General features: G+C 42.4%; 1 protein-coding gene across 2 annotated transcripts in view; it reads right to left on the minus strand.

Annotated features, from left to right (window-relative positions):
- The window catches only part of tln1 (talin 1), a 51,589-nt gene that overhangs the window by 10,656 nt on the left and 19,720 nt on the right, over positions 1-21,213 (minus strand). The window contains exons 2-42 of one of the 2 annotated variants that reach the window (XM_079448490.1): positions 18,153-18,315; positions 15,958-16,055; positions 15,729-15,858; positions 15,409-15,561; positions 15,146-15,288; positions 14,828-14,955; positions 14,645-14,705; positions 14,178-14,282; positions 13,610-13,765; positions 13,061-13,162; positions 12,615-12,691; positions 12,326-12,506; positions 12,104-12,217; positions 11,797-11,905; positions 11,104-11,312; positions 10,207-10,305; positions 10,075-10,134; positions 8,761-8,928; positions 8,175-8,469; positions 7,855-8,021; positions 7,638-7,766; positions 7,451-7,564; positions 7,117-7,230; positions 6,902-7,036; positions 6,674-6,802; positions 6,456-6,558; positions 6,166-6,374; positions 5,852-5,971; positions 5,475-5,672; positions 5,231-5,370; positions 4,487-4,580; positions 4,159-4,248; positions 3,950-4,072; positions 3,579-3,722; positions 3,212-3,373; positions 2,993-3,133; positions 2,735-2,916; positions 2,512-2,644; positions 704-805; positions 463-633; positions 100-348 (exon numbers count right to left, since the gene is read on the minus strand). In XM_079448490.1, the coding sequence (XP_079304616.1) occupies positions 100-348; positions 463-633; positions 704-805; positions 2,512-2,644; positions 2,735-2,916; positions 2,993-3,133; positions 3,212-3,373; positions 3,579-3,722; positions 3,950-4,072; positions 4,159-4,248; positions 4,487-4,580; positions 5,231-5,370; positions 5,475-5,672; positions 5,852-5,971; positions 6,166-6,374; positions 6,456-6,558; positions 6,674-6,802; positions 6,902-7,036; positions 7,117-7,230; positions 7,451-7,564; positions 7,638-7,766; positions 7,855-8,021; positions 8,175-8,469; positions 8,761-8,928; positions 10,075-10,134; positions 10,207-10,305; positions 11,104-11,312; positions 11,797-11,905; positions 12,104-12,217; positions 12,326-12,506; positions 12,615-12,691; positions 13,061-13,162; positions 13,610-13,765; positions 14,178-14,282; positions 14,645-14,705; positions 14,828-14,955; positions 15,146-15,288; positions 15,409-15,561; positions 15,729-15,858; positions 15,958-16,055; positions 18,153-18,282 (5,667 nt within the window). In that variant the 5' untranslated portion in view covers positions 18,283-18,315. The remainder of the gene's footprint in view (positions 1-99; positions 349-462; positions 634-703; positions 806-2,511; positions 2,645-2,734; positions 2,917-2,992; positions 3,134-3,211; positions 3,374-3,578; positions 3,723-3,949; positions 4,073-4,158; positions 4,249-4,486; positions 4,581-5,230; positions 5,371-5,474; positions 5,673-5,851; positions 5,972-6,165; positions 6,375-6,455; positions 6,559-6,673; positions 6,803-6,901; positions 7,037-7,116; positions 7,231-7,450; positions 7,565-7,637; positions 7,767-7,854; positions 8,022-8,174; positions 8,470-8,760; positions 8,929-10,074; positions 10,135-10,206; positions 10,306-11,103; positions 11,313-11,796; positions 11,906-12,103; positions 12,218-12,325; positions 12,507-12,614; positions 12,692-13,060; positions 13,163-13,609; positions 13,766-14,177; positions 14,283-14,644; positions 14,706-14,827; positions 14,956-15,145; positions 15,289-15,408; positions 15,562-15,728; positions 15,859-15,957; positions 16,056-18,152; positions 18,316-21,213) is intronic. The other variant, XM_079448491.1, reaches the window with a different exon arrangement.

Here is a 21,213-nt window from a genome sequence, read left to right on the forward strand (position 1 = left end):
TTTTGTGCCTCTGGGCTTTGCTCTACAGCGGTATCATCCTAAATCTTCAACTTTTCCTATTAACATCCTATAATAAACCTCTAGTTTTGCCATCTTTACCATTTCCTGAACAGTGACAGCGATGGCCTTGGCCGTCTTCACCATGGTGGTCTGATAATCCACAAATGTCCCTTCAGTTTCGAAAGCCGGACCATCTTCCATTTTGTTAATGGCTTGAGTGATGGAGTTGACCATGCCACCCACGGCTCCTGCAGCGCTGGCCTCCTCCGACAGAGTCGCGGCTAGATCATCCACAGCCTCCTTCATCATCTGAACAGACTCCTCCAGAGCCTCCTGTGTGTGAGCCGCCTGCAGAACCAACACGCACATCGTCCTCTGAGTTTGGATGTCATCATGTGTGAGGGCGGATGTAATAAACATCACATCATGATCCAACTCATGGATATCTTAATGTGGTCTAACCTTGGGGTTTCCTCCGGCCTCTTTGGCAGTATAGAGCATCTGAAGGGCGGACTCAGCCAGGGTCTTCGTCTGATCCAGGACGTTCATCTGCTGCTGGCTGTTCAAGATCTTAGACGCTGTACCGATGGCAGCAATGATCAATGGCTCGAAGTAGCTGACCATCTGAGACACCTGTGAGAGAACAGCACACGTTCAGTCTCCGCTAGAGAAACCCTGAAGAGTGAGGGCTGAGCGGCGTTACCTTATGACCCAGCTGAGAGGCGTCTGCGTGGGCTGCAATGGCTACCGGTTCAATCAGGTTACTGATCTCATGCACGGATGCTGCCATCTGCTCATGCAGAGCCTACAACAACACAACAATTCACATTTACAAGTTTTGTCATTTGTTACAAATTGCAGATTTTATGATATCAACGTTTCAACATTGGGTCAATCTACGACATGAAGTTGGGAAGGGGTCGACTGAACGACAGATGTAAAGCTCTGTTCAGACCGCCAGCGTCAAAGCGAGCCGATGTCATTCATTTCAATGGTAGACTAGCGACAGTGACCATTGGCAACAGGAAGTGGCGTGTCTACCGTCTCGACAAAGTTGAGATTTGATCAACTTTATGTTAAAGGTATGTGACCTTCAGGAGCGACTACCAATTAGAGTACCGCAGTGGAGCTCTTGTCAGTCGTCTCTCATCTGTTACTGCAGAGTTTTTTTATGAATTTTTCTATGACAATCAAAGTTAGGAATGCCTTCTAACGACCCCTATAGCAAGAGATTGGCGACACACAGCGACACAGTCACTGGGGGTCTGAAGGCAGCTTAAGATGGTGGAAGTATTCTAATGATGCCGAACATCAGCGCTATGGGAAGCCAAATTAGCTTTTAATAATAATTTTTATATCAACAATTTCATTTTTACTAGTAAAAACTATAACTCTTGATATCAAGAATGGAATTTCTACTATAAACAATTTATATTTTTGATATCAGTAATTACATTTGCACTAGTAAAAATGTGAATTCTCGATATCAACAATGACGTTGTCACTCGCAGTAATGTGCATTCTTGATATCTGTAATTGCATTTTTACTAGTTAAATATGACAATAGACTGCCATTCAAATTCAATTTCAGATATCAATAATATGTTTTTTTCTAGTAAGAATTGCATTTATGATATCTGAAATAAGATTTTTAACATGTAAGAAATTGAATTTGAATGGCAGTCTACTGTGATATTTAAATAGTAAAAATGCAATTGCAGATATCAAGTATTACGTTATTTACTATTTGAAATTACATTTTTGATATCAAGAAGAGTGAAAATGTAATTACTGATTTCAAACATATCAATTGTTACTAGTAGAAATTATATTCTTGATATAAAAAATGTATATCCTGAGAATGATTAAAAGCTAAATCGGCTTGCCATAATAATGTCTATTCTTGATATCGACAATTGAATTACTACATGTAAAAATGCAAATTTTTTATATCAATAATTACATTTTTACTAGTGACAGTGTTAATTCCTGATATCAATAATGTGATTGTTAAGTGTGAAAGAAAGCCATTTTAGATATCTACAATTACTCTCAGATTTATTGATATCTGAAATCTATTTCCTGATATCAGAACTACCAAATGCAACATGTAAAAACGTATTTACAGATCAACTAGTGAAAATTGAATTCTTGTTATCAGGAATTTACATTGTCACTAGTAACAAGTTAATTGTTGATATAAAAAATTATGGTTTTACTAGTTAGAATTGCATTTCTGATATCTGAAATAAGATTTCTAACATGTAAGAAATGATTTATTGATATCTGAAATTGATTTATCTATTGTCTACTGTCTATTGCAATATTTAACTAGTAAAACTTCTATTACAGATATCGAGAATTACGTTTTTTACTAGTTGAAATATTTTTTTATCATCAAGAATTCACATTTTTACTCGTGAAAATAAAAAATTCACGGCCTGAGAATGATCAAAAGCTAATTCGGCTTGCCATACAGAGCCACAGCTTGTGAGCGTTGTGAAGCCTCACCTCATGCGAGATGTCATCTCTAGGCGTGAGCTGTTGGCTGATGGCTGCCAGCGAGGCCTTGTCCACCTCACGGATGCAGTTATTAAGAACCTCGATGGCATCGTCGCACTCCCTCTGACCTGGAGCCTTTTCCCTGAGAACAATCACACGTGATCACAAATTCAAATGTAACACACCTCTGATAACTTACGCATTCTAACCATGTGGAACTGGTCTGCGATACCTCATGTTGGTGATGAGTTTCTTTATGGAATCGGAGACAGTTCTGGAGTGTCCGGCTAGCACAGACCATTTGGGCGGGTCTTTGGGGTTGACTGCCAGCGAGCGGGCCGTCTGGATCAAACCTGTAGAACTCTCCAGCATGGTCTTAGCAGCTGCTACGATGGGCTCCATCGCTGCCAGACCCTACATTGACAGATCGCACAACTTTGTTAATAAAATGTAAGTAAATTAGCACTGCGAAGAGCTGTGAGTGACGCACCTCTGAGCTGATTTGGGCAGGTACGCTGGCAAACTCCGGGTTGGAAGCGAAGGCGGTTAGGTTATCCACGGCTTCGTTCAGTGGCCCAGTGGCTTCCTTACACTTCTGTCTGTTCTGCGGGTTGAAAGCTCCATCGAGCGCCTGACACGACAGCACAAATGCACGGCTATATTCTGGCAAACATTCCAAATCAGAAACAGAAACAGTTTTTCAACCCACTTTGATGGACTTGACGAGGTTGGCGGTGCTGTTTGCCACCTCTTTGGCACTCTGGACGAACTGTCTCTTAGCAACAGGGTTGGATGTTTTGGAGGAGGCCAGTCTGCAGGCGTTGCACAGAGCCGAAGTGTGTTTGGCAACAATCGTGGCGGCAGAGAGGACCTTGGGAATAAAGACGCATGAGAGTTTGTGAAGTTAGTTTACATGACATGTGTGATTGTTTTGTGGATCAAATGATACAAATGCATCGATATTTGGATTAAAAACTGTGTCAAGAGCTTTTTTAATCCTATTTCTAAACACGTGGCGCCTTCTGTGAGGTTTGAAAAGACTGGAAATTGTGATCTCGAAGGCAAGACTCTTTTACCTGGGACTGAGTGCACGCTGGATCCACAAGGTTCTGACAGGCCATCTGGATGGACTGTTTGGCTCTAGCAAACTGAGAGGGGTCCACAAGACCTTTCTGCCCAGCGTGACTGTTCGGGTCAGAAACAGCCACCAGATACGCCCCCTATGAGTGACAGATCCATCAGTCAGTCAACATGATAAATAAAGCACATAAATATGATTCACTTTCAAACTCAATACGAGTATCTGTTTAATGCAACCAAAGCTAAAAAACAAATATGGAAAGAGCACAGAGGTAAAAAAGAGCTCTAGACATTTTTAAGGTCAATTTTCAACCGCGTCTTTGTGTTGCTATGGTGAAATATAGACAAAACCTTAGAGAGTTTTCACCTGAGCGGCCGCCTCAGTGAGGCCACATAACGCTTTAGATGCTGAACTGACGGAGTCTCCAAACTCTGGTAAGTTACTGTTCTTGGCATTATGGGAAATCCCGGCCATGGCTTCACCCAAAATCTTCACACAAACGCACATAAACGTTAACACACAAGTCAAGTTTGATTCATTGGCAGTAAGAATGAATGAATGCATGCCGGTGGCACCTTTGAGTTCTCCATAACGCTTTCAATACAGTCAAAGTAGCCCAGATCATTGACCGCTTCCGTGGGGTTCTCCAGCATTCCTCCAACCGTCTGAACACACACACACAACGGACGGCGTTAAACGAGTTGCAGAACTTTACTACTCCAGAACAAATCTAAAAATAATGTCCTGCACACACTTGTACTGAAGCTTCTCTACTACTGCTGACGTTCATAACAACACATAAATACAACAATACAGCCCAAATGATTCATATTCAAAGATGAACGAAAACATCATCATAACAGAATTAGAGATGCAGATGAAATGAGAAAGTAAGAGAAGAACCTCGAGCTCGCGCAGAGCGTTGTCACACTCCTTCTGTCCCGGTGCCTGCTGGGTACACATGCTGATCAGCTGATTAATGCTGTCTGTCACCGCGCTACCGAGAAAGAGACATCAGAGAGACATCAGAGAGAGAAACACAATCCAAGAGATATGGAACAGTGTAAAAGAGAGAGAGAGCTGTGAGTAATATCCCACCCACATGTGTTACCACGCACCAACACACACACATGTTCTCTCTCTCCCTCTTTCTCCACCGCTCGGATGTTGTAAAGGAATGATAGTTTTTATAGTGCGAGCTGTGAAAAGCCATTAACAGCTGGGATTTCTCTCTCTCTCTCTCACACACGCACACACAGCTGTGCTTCTATAGTTACCCATTACATAATTGTGCTCTTTCTAACACAGATGTGTATTAAAGTACTTATGTAACAAATATGAGCGTAGTGATGCATTAACCTGCCATCCCACAACCTGCCTGCCCACACAACATCCCATGACAATCTCTTAAACCAACAGACACCGCAGCCAAGGTACTGATGGTACTCTGGGTAGCCCTGTGGAACATCTGATATCTAAAGAACTGTCATTGCTGATCTTACAGTAAGAGTATTTATTTGAACTAGTTACATTTCTGTAAGTAAATCATTGAGATCAGAATAAATGTGTTTTGAAACTTGAAAGGAAGTGCACAGGTCTTGGTAAATGTGCAACATGTTGGAACAGGATTGAGACAGATTTCCTAACCGAGCAGCAGCGGCAAGCTGGTTTTTCATGTTGGGCGAGTTGGGATCGGTAGACAGAGCTTTAGCGGCCAGCAGGAGTTTACTGGAGGACATGGAGATGGTCTTGAGGTTGGTGACCACTTGACTCTGGTCCTCTTTAGACTACACAGAAGAACAAGAGAAGAAATCACTCAAATGTCTTTTTCAACTTTTAAAAATTCCCAACACCAGTTTTTATTCAATCAAACAACATTCTCTGTCCATACCTGGGACTGTCCAGCCATGTCCACTCCAGCCTGCAGGAAGTGATTGAAGCCCTGGCCGAACTTTCCGGAGGCTTTGGCCAGGTCCTGGGTGGTGCCGCGTGATGCCTGCACCAGCTCATTGGCTGACTGGTTCAGTCCGACTGCGGCCTCGTTCAGATTGGCCTGAGCTTCCTGGAAGCTCTTCCCACTCGCCGGAAACTGAAAACACATCCGATATGTGAATATCATTCAAAATCAAGTGAAGCAGTTGTTAAAATCGATTTGAATATTTTTCCAGCGACATTATGTTCACTGAATAATGTATGTCAATTCTCAGCGCCCTAAAAAAAGACAAAGACACCGTCAATCTGAATGTCTAAAATGATCCCAGGACTCACTTTATCAGACAGGAGTTTCTTGCTGGCTTCTCCTACAGTTCTGATGGCGTTATCCACGTCTCTCTGACCGGGCAGACAGTTGACAGAGCGGTTCAGAGCCTGAGACACAGCTTTGGCCACCTGAGAAAACACACACACACCATCATCATCAAGCAAAAGTCCATTGATACTAATCCTATACACGTCAGGCCATTATCCTCTCACAATAATGAACACTTCACGCAGCAAGAGAACAAATCTCCCATCCGTAATTACCAGGGAGAGTTTGTTACTGAATTTAGCTTTCATTATGAAGTACTGAAGTCGAGCTGAACCTGGGCCAGTCTCTGCTGACTGTCTGGGTCTCCCGGCTTGGCGACGGCTCTCTTGGTCTCCTCGATGAGGCTGGCAGACTTGTCCATGACGTCTCCGGCGCAGTCCAGTATGGCGTTACGAGCTTGAGGGTCTTCTGTATTGGCAGCGACTCCGCGGGCAGCAGACGCCAGCGAACGCAGAGCCTGAGCCACGTCACGAGCAGCCATGCCTGCAAAACACACCCGACACATGCAGATCATCTTCACCGCCACCTGTCTGTTCGTGGGTTGCACTGAATGGATGGAGTTACCTGTGTAGTTCTCATTGCCTTGTGTAGCTTCACTGAGCAGCTGAGCGATAGCAGAGCTTACAGCTTTAGTGCTGGAGCCCAAATCCTGCGAGCACTTCTCCAACTAAACACAGAAAACACCCGTCAGGACCCTCTCATATGACGTAGCCCTCGTTTGTGTGTACATACAGACTTTATCGATCTGCAGGCCTGTAAACGTGTGTATGCGTGACACTCACAGTTTCTCCGGGCAGAGGTTTGAGTTTACCCCCAGCGGCGGAAGCTTTAGCCTCCTGCATGTCTCTCTCCAGTGCGCGGACTGCCGTGAGAGCATTATCAATCTCCAGAGGACCACACGTGTCCTGAGCCTGACACAGACGTTTTTCATTCAATAAAACAGTGACTGGAAGACTTTGAAACACACAAACAACATTAAGATCTATGGTTATAAAAGGCGTGCCCGGTACCTTCAGGGCAGCGGTGCGCAGTTCAGCCAGAGCGCTGGCCAGGTTTTTGGCACACTGACTGAGCTGCATGGCAGACGCCTGGTCGCTGATGGTGGGAACCGTGGCTTTGGCTGCAGTCACCATCTTGGCTCCGGGCTGCCAGTGAACACAACAGACGTGAGCACAAACCATAGAATTCAGCTCGTAATAACAGGAAGTGAAGGTGTGAAGAGAACCTGAAGGAAGTTCTGACTGGCTGCAATCAGAGCGAGCTGAGCGCTGGGGCTTTCGGGCTGAGCCTGACTGCCTCTCACACCCTGAACCAGCTGAGGGATCTGATCCGCAACCGCCTGTCAATCAAACCAACAAGACACATTTCAATTTACTTGATGCAAAATCATTATTCCTAATAATTTCTAAATTCTAAAATCATGATGTATTAATGATTTAAATAACCCTTGTAAATAAAAGGATTTAGAAGTGGCAATTTTGTTATTGGAATGTAACCACATCAGACACGACTGAGCTCATTTGAACTTCCGACGGAAACAGGAAGTGGCCGTCACTCACCTTGCACCCCTGTACGAGCTGTTGCTGGGCTGCAGGGTTCTTATTGGAGGAAGCAGCATTCTGGGCGGCGGCTATAGTTTGAGTGGCAGCCGCGGCGGCCTGTCTCGCTGCATTCTAACAAAAACAAATAACACAAATATATCAAAGGTCCATCTTTTAACACAGACTCAGTGTTATGTCTCCTCACCTCCAGTTTGTTGACCAGTCTCTTTTTAATGGCGTTCTGTGCAGCTGCGTTGGTGGCCATGCGCAGACCCTCTGCAGCCTCACGCAGTTTCTGTTGCTGTTCCTCGCTGTCTGGGTTCGCAGCGGCGCCCTGCCGTCACACACACAGCGGCAACCGTTAACGTTTCGCATTCAGATCCAGTCACGCTAACACACACACTGAGGGTTTCGCATCTTACCTTGGCAGCCTCCACCATTTTGGCGGTGGCGTCGGCGAGCAGTTTGGCTGCAGAGAGGAGTTTGCGCGAGTTCTCGAGGTCGCTCTCGCCCTCCGCATCCGCCTTGATGGCGTTAACCAAATCAGAGGTGGCCTGAGCCAGTATCCGTGCCTGACGCACCATCTCACCTACAAAGTCAACGTGTAAACATTATCTGCGCATGTTACTTTAAAGAAAAACTGTGAATGTTGATATCCACCCCAACTGCTGTTTTCTTTCAAAACCAGCAACCTTCAAGTTGACAGTCCCTACAGCAGCTCATGCCCCACCTCCCGTCATACCTGCGTCTCCCATTGAGCTGAAGATGTTATCTGTCACGTCCAGGATGCGGTCGGTAGCCTCCCCGTGCCGTCCAATTGGCTGTCCTCCGCTAGCGTACTGTCTGATGTGCTGCAGGAGCTCATTGAGAGCCTGGGTAACACCTGTGGCGGCCACACCCACCTGTCTGAGGAGCTGCTCGTCATTGGTCGCGCCCTGTGACGCCTCCACGCAGCCCTCCACAGACTTCGCCACCAGCTTTCCAGCCTCTATGAGCTGTTCCTGACAGACAGGTGAGCTGATGGTGGGCGCCACCACCTGCACAACACAAACACAAGCATCCGGTCATCTTAAATACACTAAAGTTTGTTACGTGCCGTTAAATCATTTTTAATTATGCACAGCAATTTTTTGTTTGATATGTCAAAGGCCAAACGCTGACCCTTCCAAAAACTGGAATTGTAAGGTCTCCATAAATGTGTGCAGAAGAGCAGAAATATGAAGACATGCATTCATTTACTTACTCATAATGCAGTCTTAATAACCGTCATCAAATCTAAACTTTCAATCTAGTTCTAAAGGCCGTGAGACATGAGTGTGGGGTCTTACCCGTGTGCAGGCCACTAGCTGTGATGTGGAGAGGGCACACTGGGTGGCAGCAGCGATCACTCTGTTCTGTTGGGTTGAGTCTTCAGTTTTCTGAGCAACATTCTTAGCCTTTAACACCAGAGCGGCGGCCGCATTCGCCACGGCCTTCGCCAACTGCATCAACATATCCTGCAAACGCATGACATCAACCTTCAGACCTACTCAACACAATCTATATCAAAAATAAACATCACTATAAGAGCAATTCAACATCTGATTAAACATCAAATTACTGTGTATATTTTAAAATAAAAACATGAAATTAAATTGACATTATTAAAATTGTTGTGTCATCTTGTATTTTGAATTAGAAGAATGATTGTTGCGTCTGTCCACCAGTATTGTATTTTAGTTTCTATAGGAAGTAATGCTTGTACTGCTTTTGTACAGACATATATGACAGCTTGAGTAAACGGTCCAGTTATGTGAGATCACAAGTGCGTGTATAAACACAGGGCGGTTACACATGTTTCCATAAAACTTCAACTGTGGTCACAGATGTGCTTTTTTTGATAAGTGTCTGGTCCAAATAAGGCCATTGAATGCGCACATGAGCGTATCACAACCCTTCCCCGCATAGGCTGTGTTACGAGTGATAAGAGATAAAACTAGTGGTTCTGTTCAAGAACAATATGACTGGTGAAATTCTTGGGATAAACTTTCAGAATCACATTACTTGTTATTATTACTGAGCTGACAAACAATATTACAAATCTGCATTTAAAGTGAATGATTGTTGTGGTGAATGTGAATTCAGAATAATTCTCACTATCAATTATGATCCTTCTTTCATTATCAATTTGAGAAAAATTGAAATTCCTCCCCGAGTTTGTAAAAACAAATAATCCCGTCATGCACAGTATTCTGGAAGTCGATGGAGCAACTGAGGGTTTAGCACAAATGCTTTTCTACACACTCATATGAGTTTCTGAATCCAGTGTCTGGAGTCAATCCACACGGTTACTTCATCATTATGAGAGCAAATAAGGATCAGATTGTGAAACATCTCTAAGGCAGGACTCTCGTGCAGAGGATAAATCGAATAAAATTATAGATTTTCAGTGTAATAATGGGATGCGAGTACACAACACTCCACAATAAGAGTCTGGTGACCCATCACCCTGTTATTTCTTGTGTGTCATGCAGATATCAATCATGATCTCCTTTAACAGTAATTATAAAATAATGAATTTCATAAAATTGACTATGCTTGATTCAAGACTCATTCGCTTGATTGGCTGGTGAATATCAATGTCTTGTTCTACGTTTTGTTACCAGTATTTGACTATAAGAGAGTGTCCGTCTGGATAGTATGAATGCTGCTGTACCTACAGACTGATGAGAACACACAGGTTAATGTATTACACTCAAAGTATCAGTGTGTGTGTGTGTGTGTGTGTGTGAGACCTGGAAGTGCTGATCGGCATCGGACTCTCCGATATGCTGCAGGAGTTCACCGCTGGCCTGACCCACATTACCTGCCGCCTGCAGGAGGATCTGACGCGGCTGAAAACACACACACGCTCGTATCAACACACGGATATGACAGGAAGTATTACTACTGGAATATTTAATATATCATCGTTAAATAAAAACACTGTGCTGACACCTAGCGGCCACCTATGGCACTGTAACTCATATGAACCAGAGTTCATCTATTCATCATCTATGTTGAAGACTACCACCTGTAAAAACATGACTTATTCATTTCCTATGATTAAAAGGCATGCAGCAAATGAACACTGACCCAACAGGCCCTTCTGACTGACAGGTCAAGCAACCAATCACGTTTCGTTTAATGCCGCTTCATGTTTATAGTTGTGGAAAAGTTTACAACAATGTTTATGAGTTAATGCCATCAACCTTTAAGACATCCGTGTTTAGTAGTTAACCGTGATGAATGTTCATTGTCACAATATAAACATGATGGCTTTCTTCGTACATCATTCGGCTTTGTGTTGTTTCCGGGTGTATCATTTAAGAACGTGACAAACACGTCGGTGAGGCTGACTTGACTCAAAGCCACTAGATGGAAAGCCTACAAGATTTTGCGGAGTTTGTTTAAATATGCGACTGCAGAATCCTCCCGGAAGGAACAGAAATGAATAGCACCCCTAGAAAAATGTACAGTCGGTCTTTGTTCAAAGGGGCTTTAAATTAAAGAACACATCTGACACTCCAAAAATGCTCTCTAGAAGGAGTCCCCTGCCACAGACTAAAATCATGATTCATGGGTGTGACCAAAGAATTTGCCTTCTTCGCTACAAAAATAATATGAGGAAATATTGCATACTACGGTGATACCTCAGTATTTGTGGGCTGAGCGGTCTTGAGCATCTCGGACACAGCACACGCCAGGTTCTTAGCAGCTCCCAGCAGCTGTTGTCCGTTTCCTCCCTCGTCCTCCATCAGCGCTGCCAGAAGTTTGACCCCCTTAGACATCTCCGTCAGGTTGGAGGAGATGGTGGTGACGGCACAGCCCACAGCCGTGTAATCCGTCTCCGCTGGGTCACCTGAGGAAGAAACGTGTGTGAGCGCGAATTGAGGACAAACAGCTGCTGTCTTTTTTAGTACTATCACTGGATCTGCACCGGCATCCTTTCACAAGAACCCTGCGTCCAGCAAACCAGCGGTGTCTTGTAATGTCTTCTCATAAGGGCACTAAATCTCTTTCCTGCTCATTCTCCTTCACAACTCCTTCCTGGTGGAACATTCTTCCTAACTCGGTCCGGTCAACCACATCTCTCACAACCTTCAAAAACCGACTTTAAACCCATCTCATCTGCGAATACTTGACAGACAATTGAAAAATAAATGATGAACACTAACCCTCTTCTCTTCTCTCAACAGGTGGTGGTCTGGGTTTTGTTGAAACTAGTATCTTTGTATTATTGTTCCTGTGTGACCTATCGCTTATTGCTGCCTGAACTCTTTGTAAGTCACTTTGGATAAAAGCGTCTGCTAAATGACTCAATGTAAATGTTTGTGAGGCATCACCTGCAGTCAGATTGACCATAGAGGCCGTTCCTGCGGTGATGGCGTCCACCTGAGAGTGGATTTCATGTTTAGACTCGTCCATTTTGTTCTTCCTCCAAGCTTGAGATGCCTAGATGACAGAGAGCTGATGAGTGATGTGGCATGCCATCGCAAAATATAAACCATTTTTCCTTTACTAATTGATAATCTCAATTGTGTTTTGTCTGCATTTGAACACAAGCCAAAAGCGAGAGGCATATCGCATATTTCAACATTCTACATTCCACAAATCCAATCTGAAGAGATATGAAATAATAATGTATCTTACGGCATCAGTGCCCAGAGGAGGAAGCGTGTCGAACTCATCGAGGGAAGCCTGGACCGCCCGTACCGCCTGCATACTGGAGTTAATGGTGCCAGTTAAAGCCTGCTGAGCTGACGTCTGAAACACATACATCACAGGACAGACAAAGTGATTGTTTTGTTGTGTACTTACAGGTTTCAGGTATAAGGGAAGTGTTTGGTATATGGCTGTAAACTTGTATCTGACCAGAGGGGGCATGTGTCCTCTGTGCATCTGCCCGCTGGTGACATGTTGTTTGGCCTGGGGCATAGAGCCCATATGGAAGCTCTCTGGACCCCCTGCACCCGAGCGGATGATGGCTGGCAGAGCCACGGAGCCCGTTTCCACCTTCCCAACTTTATTAAACTGCTGCTGGAGTACGGTTGATCTGAATCACAAACGTTACAGCTCACCATCACTCATGAAATACACAGCTGAGACTTCACACTAGACTTCATCATATCAATTCATGACAAACGGTTCAAATGAGGCTCACTTTTTGGGAGAAACAGAGTCTTCCAACATGGTGGATTCCTCATCCCCCTCCAGGCCGAAGTGATCTTTGCTTTTTTTCTGCAGAAAAAAGTGAGATCAGTGAGATTCTCCAGACAAGGATCTGGACTTTACTGAAAAGCAGATTGCATCTTCTTCTAGTTCACATCCAACGAGTTCGCATGGACTTGTTACATTAAACATAAAACTAGTCCCAGCGCTTTGCCAAACAAGCCTCATTACAAGACACACAAAAAGAATCCCCGCAGCAAAAGATCAAGGCTTGTCTAGTCATATCCAGATTCCTGACCGTCTTGCAAATATAGAAAGTGACAAAGCCAGCCAATCAGAGTGGAGTTATCCACATTATCCAAGAGATCGATTGTTTAGATTGGTGTGGCAATGGCGCATGACTCAATGTAGTGATTTATATTGTGTACGGCACTTTACCTTTTTGAGAATAATGTCAATGTAGCCGGCAATAAGTTGTGCGATCTGTTCTCCTTCAGTAGTCTGAACTGAATAATAACCATCCTGATAGTCGCCAAAGTCCTGAAACATCAGAATTGAATATTTGTAATGTGCAAACAAACGTGTTTCTTATATAATTATATAAGTGTAAAAATGCTGTTGGTAATTGTCTCATTTCACACAAGAAAACCGAGACCTAAGACATCTGGGTGTTTTTTTTCATTAAGGAACATTGCAAATGTGCTATACAGCGGCCAAATGCAGATTTATTGCTTATTCTGTCTGATATATTGTCTACCTTTAGTATTTACTGCCAGAGTTCAAACGTAACAGTAACAGGCATTCTAGTTGGCTTACCGCATATACACAAGGAAAAACTGAAACTCATGACAACTTAACCATAATACTAACCAAACTTTAACACACAATATCCGCAGCGGTCATTTCAATAAACTGACTTTATTTTCTTAATTTAAATGTGAAACAAAACAGCATACGTAACAATAATGAGTAAGTTTCCATTAGTACCAGGGTGAAGCTCTTAGGGGAGGCCGCCCAGCGCTTGATGTTGGTCAGACTCCATTCCTGAATCACCTCTTTGGTTTTCTCATCCACTCTCATCGTGCACTCTTTAGTGATGCCCAACAAACGCGGCACAAGCTTGTTTTTGCCCTTCATTTTTTCCTGAAAGAGATATTAACATTACTGTTATAGATGGTTTCAAAGTGACAACATAAACCAAGTTACAGCGGATACGCCCGTGTGTTCAGGGGCTGCAGTTAACTTCTGGTACACATTCACAAACATTAAAGTTCCTGTAGATTATTTCTATGGTTTCTTTAATGCGAGCAAACTACAGGACATATTCAACAAATTGTTTATTTAATCAAACGAACAAACAACAAAATTCTATAATTAGTTTAAAATTATAATACAATGAATATGAACATAATTATAAATGGCTATATAAGACACTAGCCAAACTTAAATCGGAAGTTAACTGGGGGTCAGGCTCACGCACGCGTCTGATGAAATGGTCTATTGCACAGAGCTGTTTACTGAGAACAGAGTTCATTTGTGACATGTTGACATTTACCTTGACTAAGAAGAAGGACACTCCGTAAGTCTTTAAAGATCTGGCGAGTTTGACGTAGCTGACTTTAGCCTCGATCTCAGTCATGTTCTGGCAGTTTTTATGTGCCTTAAAGGGACAAAAAAAAACTGGTTTAATGCAATGTTTGTGAGGGCAAGGCTGTACTCGTCTTTCTCAAACATTCTGCTTTCTGCAGCTTTTTTCTCAACAGGAGCTAAACACATCTCTGTATTTTTTTTATTGCGCAGCCCCAGTATATTTTCACAGCCTCCTTTTATATACACACTTACTGAAATATAACAGAACAAAGACATTTAATTATACAGATTTTTAAACACTCTAAGGGGAGTTAATGATAAAAGAAAAGAACACTAGGAGGAAAAAACTATAAATGGTCAAAAAGCTGCAAGTGTTTTTATAAATGGCTCTTCCTCCTGGATGCATCTTGTCAACACGCTTGAACATCTCACCTGGAAGATTTTCCTCTCGCCCTTGTTCTTGATGTACTCTTTAGGCAGAAACTCTTTTAAACTGCATGAGACAAAGCAAGCAGGAATGAACGTTTCAAGCTATTTGAACTCATTTATTTATTCATGCTGGTAAGTGATGAATAAAGACGTTTTGTGTGAGATTTAATGATGTCGAGAGCTCACTCTAAGAATCCTGGTTTGTGTTTGGACTCGTTGTGGTCTCCAAACTGGATCTGACACTGGTATCCAGCAAACTCGCAGGCTTTATCAAAGGAAACGGGGTGAGAGCCGTTCAGAATGTCATCACGGGCCTGCAAGAACAATAATATCAGTACCATGCAACGATACAACCCAATGTGAATTCAACCAATCTGTCCAAGTACCCAAGCTAGGCCTGATGGTTAAAGCCACACTTCAAATGCCCGTGGGGCATCACAAAATCATATCCAATAACACATTAATGTTCATTATGAGCCTTGACGATGCCGTAATAATCTTTACCTGCACATAAAGCAGATTGAGCTGCACAGGATCTCTAGAATCCACGTTCTGGTCGGAGTAGAAGAACTTTCTCCTGAGAAGAAGCATCTCAGACTCCTCCACGCCCTGCTCTCGCAGCGTCCGCCCGTGATCCAACCAATTCACTACAAATGCACACATACTTTACTGTAAGTCGACTATACTAGATTCCAACAAGTCACTTTAATCTATGGCTGACTGTATGGTGTTTCAGCACAAATGTTCCTAAAGAAAATGTAGCATACGCTCATCATCTGTATGAAGCTTCTGTTTGAGTTTCTCCATTTTTTTGTCGTCCCTCATGAGCGTCTTGTCTCTCTTCAGGGTTCCTGTGGTCTCTTCCTTCTTCTCCTCACCCACGTCACGCACCAGCGAGTACTCGTCATAATTTGTGATGCCTGAGAAGCACAATGTTTAAAGATCTTCCGCGACTGCTTCTTTCTTGTTGCTTCAATGAAACATCTGAAGATTGCCAGATATGAATCATTTTCACATGCTCTGGATAGTTTTTCGAAAACCTCTGATTATGATCTGATGTCTTCACAGTCTTTGAGATGTCACTCACCTATCCTGGCGCAGATGGTCATTAGCATATCACTGACGATTTTGGAGTCATCCACCATAACGGTTTTAACAGTGCCGTCCAACATCCGGATCTTCAGCGGTCTCTGTTTCTTCTTATACTCCAGAGTATCCTAATAAACATGAACAGATGTTTTTATTTACTTTCTAACAAGCCTCTCGCAATTAAAAATATAATACATTTGGTTGAGTAAAAATGTTAATAAACTGACCCCATTTCTAAGCATGTAGTAATCCAGGGCTTTGCCAGCCTCCAGCCAAATGCCTTTCTTCGGGTCCTCATCTGACAGGAACAGACCGTAGTCATTGGCTGAAGAAGGAAAGATGAGTTAGACCAGCAAATCAGTAAAGGCATCTGATCCATAGATCGCTTTAACTGAAATGCTCTTACCAGAACAAACACTCAACAATCATTTGAAACACCTTCCATTACTTTGCCATAAAAAAACCACATCATTCAAATCAAGTTATGATTATAACATGCATGAAAAAAGTAGTGGGTTTTATAAAGGCCATTGGTAATATTGGGAAGGCAGGGTGTCGATTGGTCAATATGAGGCTTATAGAACACAAATTAAATTACATTAAATGAGAGACGTATAGACAACAGTTCAAACTTTCGTGCATTACTTGCCTATTTAACGCCGTGTAGCTTCAAAACAGAATTGAATGCATGAAAAGATACAGTACATGACACAATGATAACTGCGGACGGTTAAACATGCCGGAAATGACATACAAGAATATATACAAGAATTCAAATGTATTACTAAGCCATTTCATAGAATGCTGGAATCTCATACACATCACACGACTGAGCTTTAATTACAGGCTGCACAGGAGTTGGATTCAGAAGACGAGCAGCGTCTAGTTTAAATGTTACCAAGAACAACACGCATATCTGAGGAAGAGCCAGTCAGGCTATTTGTGATTTCTGTCAGAAGAACTATTCTCAGTTTTCCTTGAACTTTAAAGGGATGGTTCACCCAAAACTTTTTTTCATTTACTCTCCCTCTTGTCATTTCAAACCTGTATGACTTTCTTTCTTTTGCACGAAACAAATGAAGATATTATGAAGAATGTTGTTAACTGGACCCCATTCACTTGCATTGCTTTTGTGTCCATGCAATAGACGGTTTTGGTAACCAACATTCTTCAAACTAAAGAAAGAAAGGCATAAAGGTTTGAAATGACAACATTTTCACTTTTCCCCCAAGGCATCAAATTATAATTTGGCTTTTCTTAGGAAACAAAGTGCTAATGCGCTGCTTGATGTACGTTGCAAATGAGATTATCATAAAGAGAAAGATTATCATTGAGCAAAAAATGTGTTTAAAGTATTTGTTTTGTATGCGTGTTCCCTGGGAATCAAACACACGGCCTTTGTGCTCACCCACGCTCTACAGGAAGACTATTCTTATCAAACCCTAATGTCTGTCAATACATAAGGTGCTTTGAAAACAATGCTTTGGTTGACAGAAGTTAATCATTATATTGAGAATCATTGACTCAAACTTGACCCAAATCCCGACTCCGCTAACATCCACCTCATTTCACAACAATCCACTGCACTATGATTTTCATTCCTGGCTTCTTCTCTCAGGGGTTAATGGAAACATGCCAGCGCTGACAGGCAAGCTGTTAAAGACTGCTGCACATTCCCCATGAGCTGTTGGGTTTGGACGAAAGCGTCCGTCAATGAGACGAATGACTCACAGGTTAGGACAAGCATGCCGAGGAGTCCGTCCAGCAGCGCCGTCATTACATAACATCTGGGTCTCAGCCGCACCCTCATACACTCCCATTATAGTGCAGCAGTGCAAACTAAACTTACATCGTACTGCTGGAGTATTTTGGCTTGTCAGGTATTTATTTTTCTTCACTCTTTGGAGGGAACGCAATGTGAGAGCAACAAATGGTACAATGAGAAGCCAAAAACTGAGATGAAGTCGCTGCCGGTGACATCAAAATGTGTTTTAAATACTACAAATAGCATTTCATAACAGACGAGGCATACTACCGTGACACAGTGAGGGAATATGACATCATATGCTTTTCTATTTAAACTTTGAATCATAAATCAGAAAACTGCTATATCTGAGACTGTATGCAATCTAAGCTTTCACAAATGCCAATAAAACCTGTTCAAATACTGTAAACATGTTTTTCCTGCTATAAAGTTGGGCATTTTAACATGGGGCTCAGTGAGATTCTGCTCTGTTTTGGAGCCAGTCTCTAGCTGAATTGCAGTTTTAGTCACTTCCGTGTTGGGTTCACGAGAGAGACCGGAAGGTTGCAGCTCGGTTACAGTAGATGTGGTAAAGAACAGGATATGACATCACACTCTAGGATTTCAGTTTTACATCATTTAAACGAGCCATAAAAACAAATCCAAAGAGTGACTCACGCTGGCCGAGCTGGGCCTCTGGTACCCTCTCCCTAATGATGCGGCAGGCGTCGTACACCATCGTGGAGGGCTCGAACTGCATCGTCTTCACCACATTCCCCACCCCGATCTTCAGCGACAGCGCCACCATGACTGACACTATGCGACCGTGCCGCTGCTACACCTGCAACACAATATGACACAAAGACAGAAATGGTCAATGTTTCCATGAGTCGTACACGAGCACATTCACATGCACACCAGTAATGCTGAGATAGGGTGTGTTTATAAAAGCTACTAAAATCTCATTTACCCAATGCCTACTTGTGGCTTAATTTACCCGTGGTCTGTGAAACCAGACCTTAAAAGTGTGTATAGACAGTATAATGACTGTTATTTTTCTATTTCCTCGTACATGTTCTTTATAAAAAGTGCTGTGCCATTGTGGGCCTGAATAAGTGGTGATTCTGCGTGTCTTCATACGGGCTGAATCGAGGTTTCAGTCTGAGCTTTCTTGGGAAACAAGGAACCAGTACAGAAGAAGTTCCTTTTTTTCTCCGCTGTTACTTAAGATCGCTGAAGTAACAGCCAAGCACTGCAAGAGCTAGAAATCACTTTCAAGCACAAAAAACATAAAAAACATTGTCCCACTGACAAAAACACATTCCTAAGAAAAACCTCTCAGCTATAGGAAACACAGGAGCAGAGAATGCTGGGAAAAAGAGAATACGGACTATACAGATCGAGATCTCTGATCCGAGGGTTTCAAATAGATATAGGTTGGCAAAACTCTTTTAACCAAAAACACTTCATAGCACAATCCAGTTAAGCAACAAGCATGTGATGATGTGTGAAGTGTGATTGTGTCCCTTTAAGGAATTCGATCATTTGGGTGAAAATAGTTCAGGTGTTTCTAAAAGTAAACTCTTTCCACGACACTAATGGGAAACATGTCCTGTGTGTGATCTGTCATGTGATCTGACTCTTCATCACAGTTATTACATTTACTCTCATGAATGTAGATGCTTGTGTCCACAGGGACATCTAATGCATTCAGCGAGCACAGCTATTTAATCCTACATGTAAATCTAGTTTTGTATACTAACACTAACTGTCTAAAGGACTAAGTGTAAATGCTTTCTCATTCGTAAGTCGATTTGGATAGAACCATCTGCTTAATAGACAGATGCAAATGTAAAAAGTCTGTAGGACTTCAGAAGTATTGAAGACAAAAACAGACCATCTGTTACACTTTGATAAAATACAAGTTAACAAGTTTTATGATGAGGGCTACTTACATCTCAAGCGTTTACATTAATAATTCATGGCATTACTGCAATTAAAGACGTGCTGTGTGAAAAACAACCAACCAGATAAATTACAGGAACAATGTCTGTGTCTGGACTAAAGGAAATGAAAGAAGTGCAGATCTATAAATGAACAGAGTCTTTGTGAACTGTGTGTGTGTGTGTATTGTTCGACCGCAGCAATTGAGATTAATGGAGTGTTGAACTGTGTGTTCAGAACAAAGGCAGACAGTATAACTACATCATCTATGTCACAACACATTATTAACCGAGGGACACAAACTTCTGAACAACACATTTACTGCTCTGCTTACATGTTTCTACAGTACCAAAAAAAGACAAGGTTAACTTTTTGCATCAGCTCGCAAACCAAAACAAGGTGTAAAAACACAAGTCACTGCACTTCTGACTGCATCCTGCAACCAAACCCTGCCCGTAAAAAGCTGAAAAGAGTTGCAAGACTGAGTGGTGTACAGCTGTGGTATAAATAGTCTCTTTTTATAGTTTTATGTGGGCCAGAAAAGATTCCTGATCCCAGGTCAGTGACCTTGATCCGGCATCAAGAACGCTACTGTCCCACACTCGCAACACCCACGAGAAAACAGTGTAATAAACTGAGAACTGCACCCTCTTTATGAGACTTTATAATGATGTTTCACCAGTGTGTCAATATGCAAGTTTGTTGCACGAGATGTGTGGAACAGCGCAAAACACTGTTAGAGGAACACACACATAAATATTGCGCTGAAATGCAGTGCAATAGCAAGCAAAAGGACAAGGCATGTGGCATGTGGAACAAAACGTATTTTCATTATCCAAACTTTGCATAAATTACAGCTGATCTGAAGGCAGTGTAAAGCTAAAGCCATAAAATCATCTCTTTTAATAGAATGCGTGTATATAGTGTTTCATGTGCATCAGTCTAAATGTGACGCTACATATGATTGGTATTTCTCATAGCAAATGAGAATGCAGTAAATCATTTTTGCAATCATGTTGACACACACTCACACACAGCACAATGCATTTCCAGTAGTGGTGAAACAGATCGCGGATAATCTGTGACCCGTATGGTAGTTGTTCTTAAACTTTTTCGCTGTAAGGCCCCATTTGTGTAGAGTTTAGCGCTTTACGGGGCCCCAAATAAAAATGTATAATCTGAAACTTGGAGTTTTAAGTTAACCAAAAACATTATACGAGTTATACAATGCCGGAACATCAATTCATTTGTTTGGTGGTCTTATTTTTTACCAAATATGACCAAAAAATCTGTGGCCCCTTGAATCAATCTTGAGGGCCCCAGTTTGATAACCACTGCCGTATGGATTGTGCTCTATGGTTCAGAATGCATGTGACTTAGGGCTGCACGATTTCTCGAAAATAAATCGCACGCAATTTGGCGGTTGGCTGCGATGTTTTATTCACAGTGAAATACAGTGAAATGCATGTGCACCTGAAAGCCAGAGGGCGCTCTCACACAGAAACTACAATGCTCCATAGAAGTACCACCACACATATAAACAGGAAATTCAGTCTTCATATCTGCATTTGGCATGTTTTTCAAGCCTCCTCGGGTATTTTTATGATAATAAAGTTGATTTATAATGATGATGTTTGACGGGTGTTGCTTTTTTTAATGCATGTTTTAAGCAACTGAAATGTTGCTCTGATCATTCAGATGTAGCAATATTTCCCACTTTCACTGAGACATACTTTAAGTTCTAGCTGCGCATAAAACAATCCCAGGCTTTACGATTTCACAAATCGCCACATCA

Source organism: Barbatula barbatula, assembly GCF_947034865.1.
Source record: "Barbatula barbatula genome assembly, chromosome: 24".
Lineage (NCBI taxonomy): Eukaryota > Metazoa > Chordata > Actinopteri > Cypriniformes > Nemacheilidae > Barbatula > Barbatula barbatula.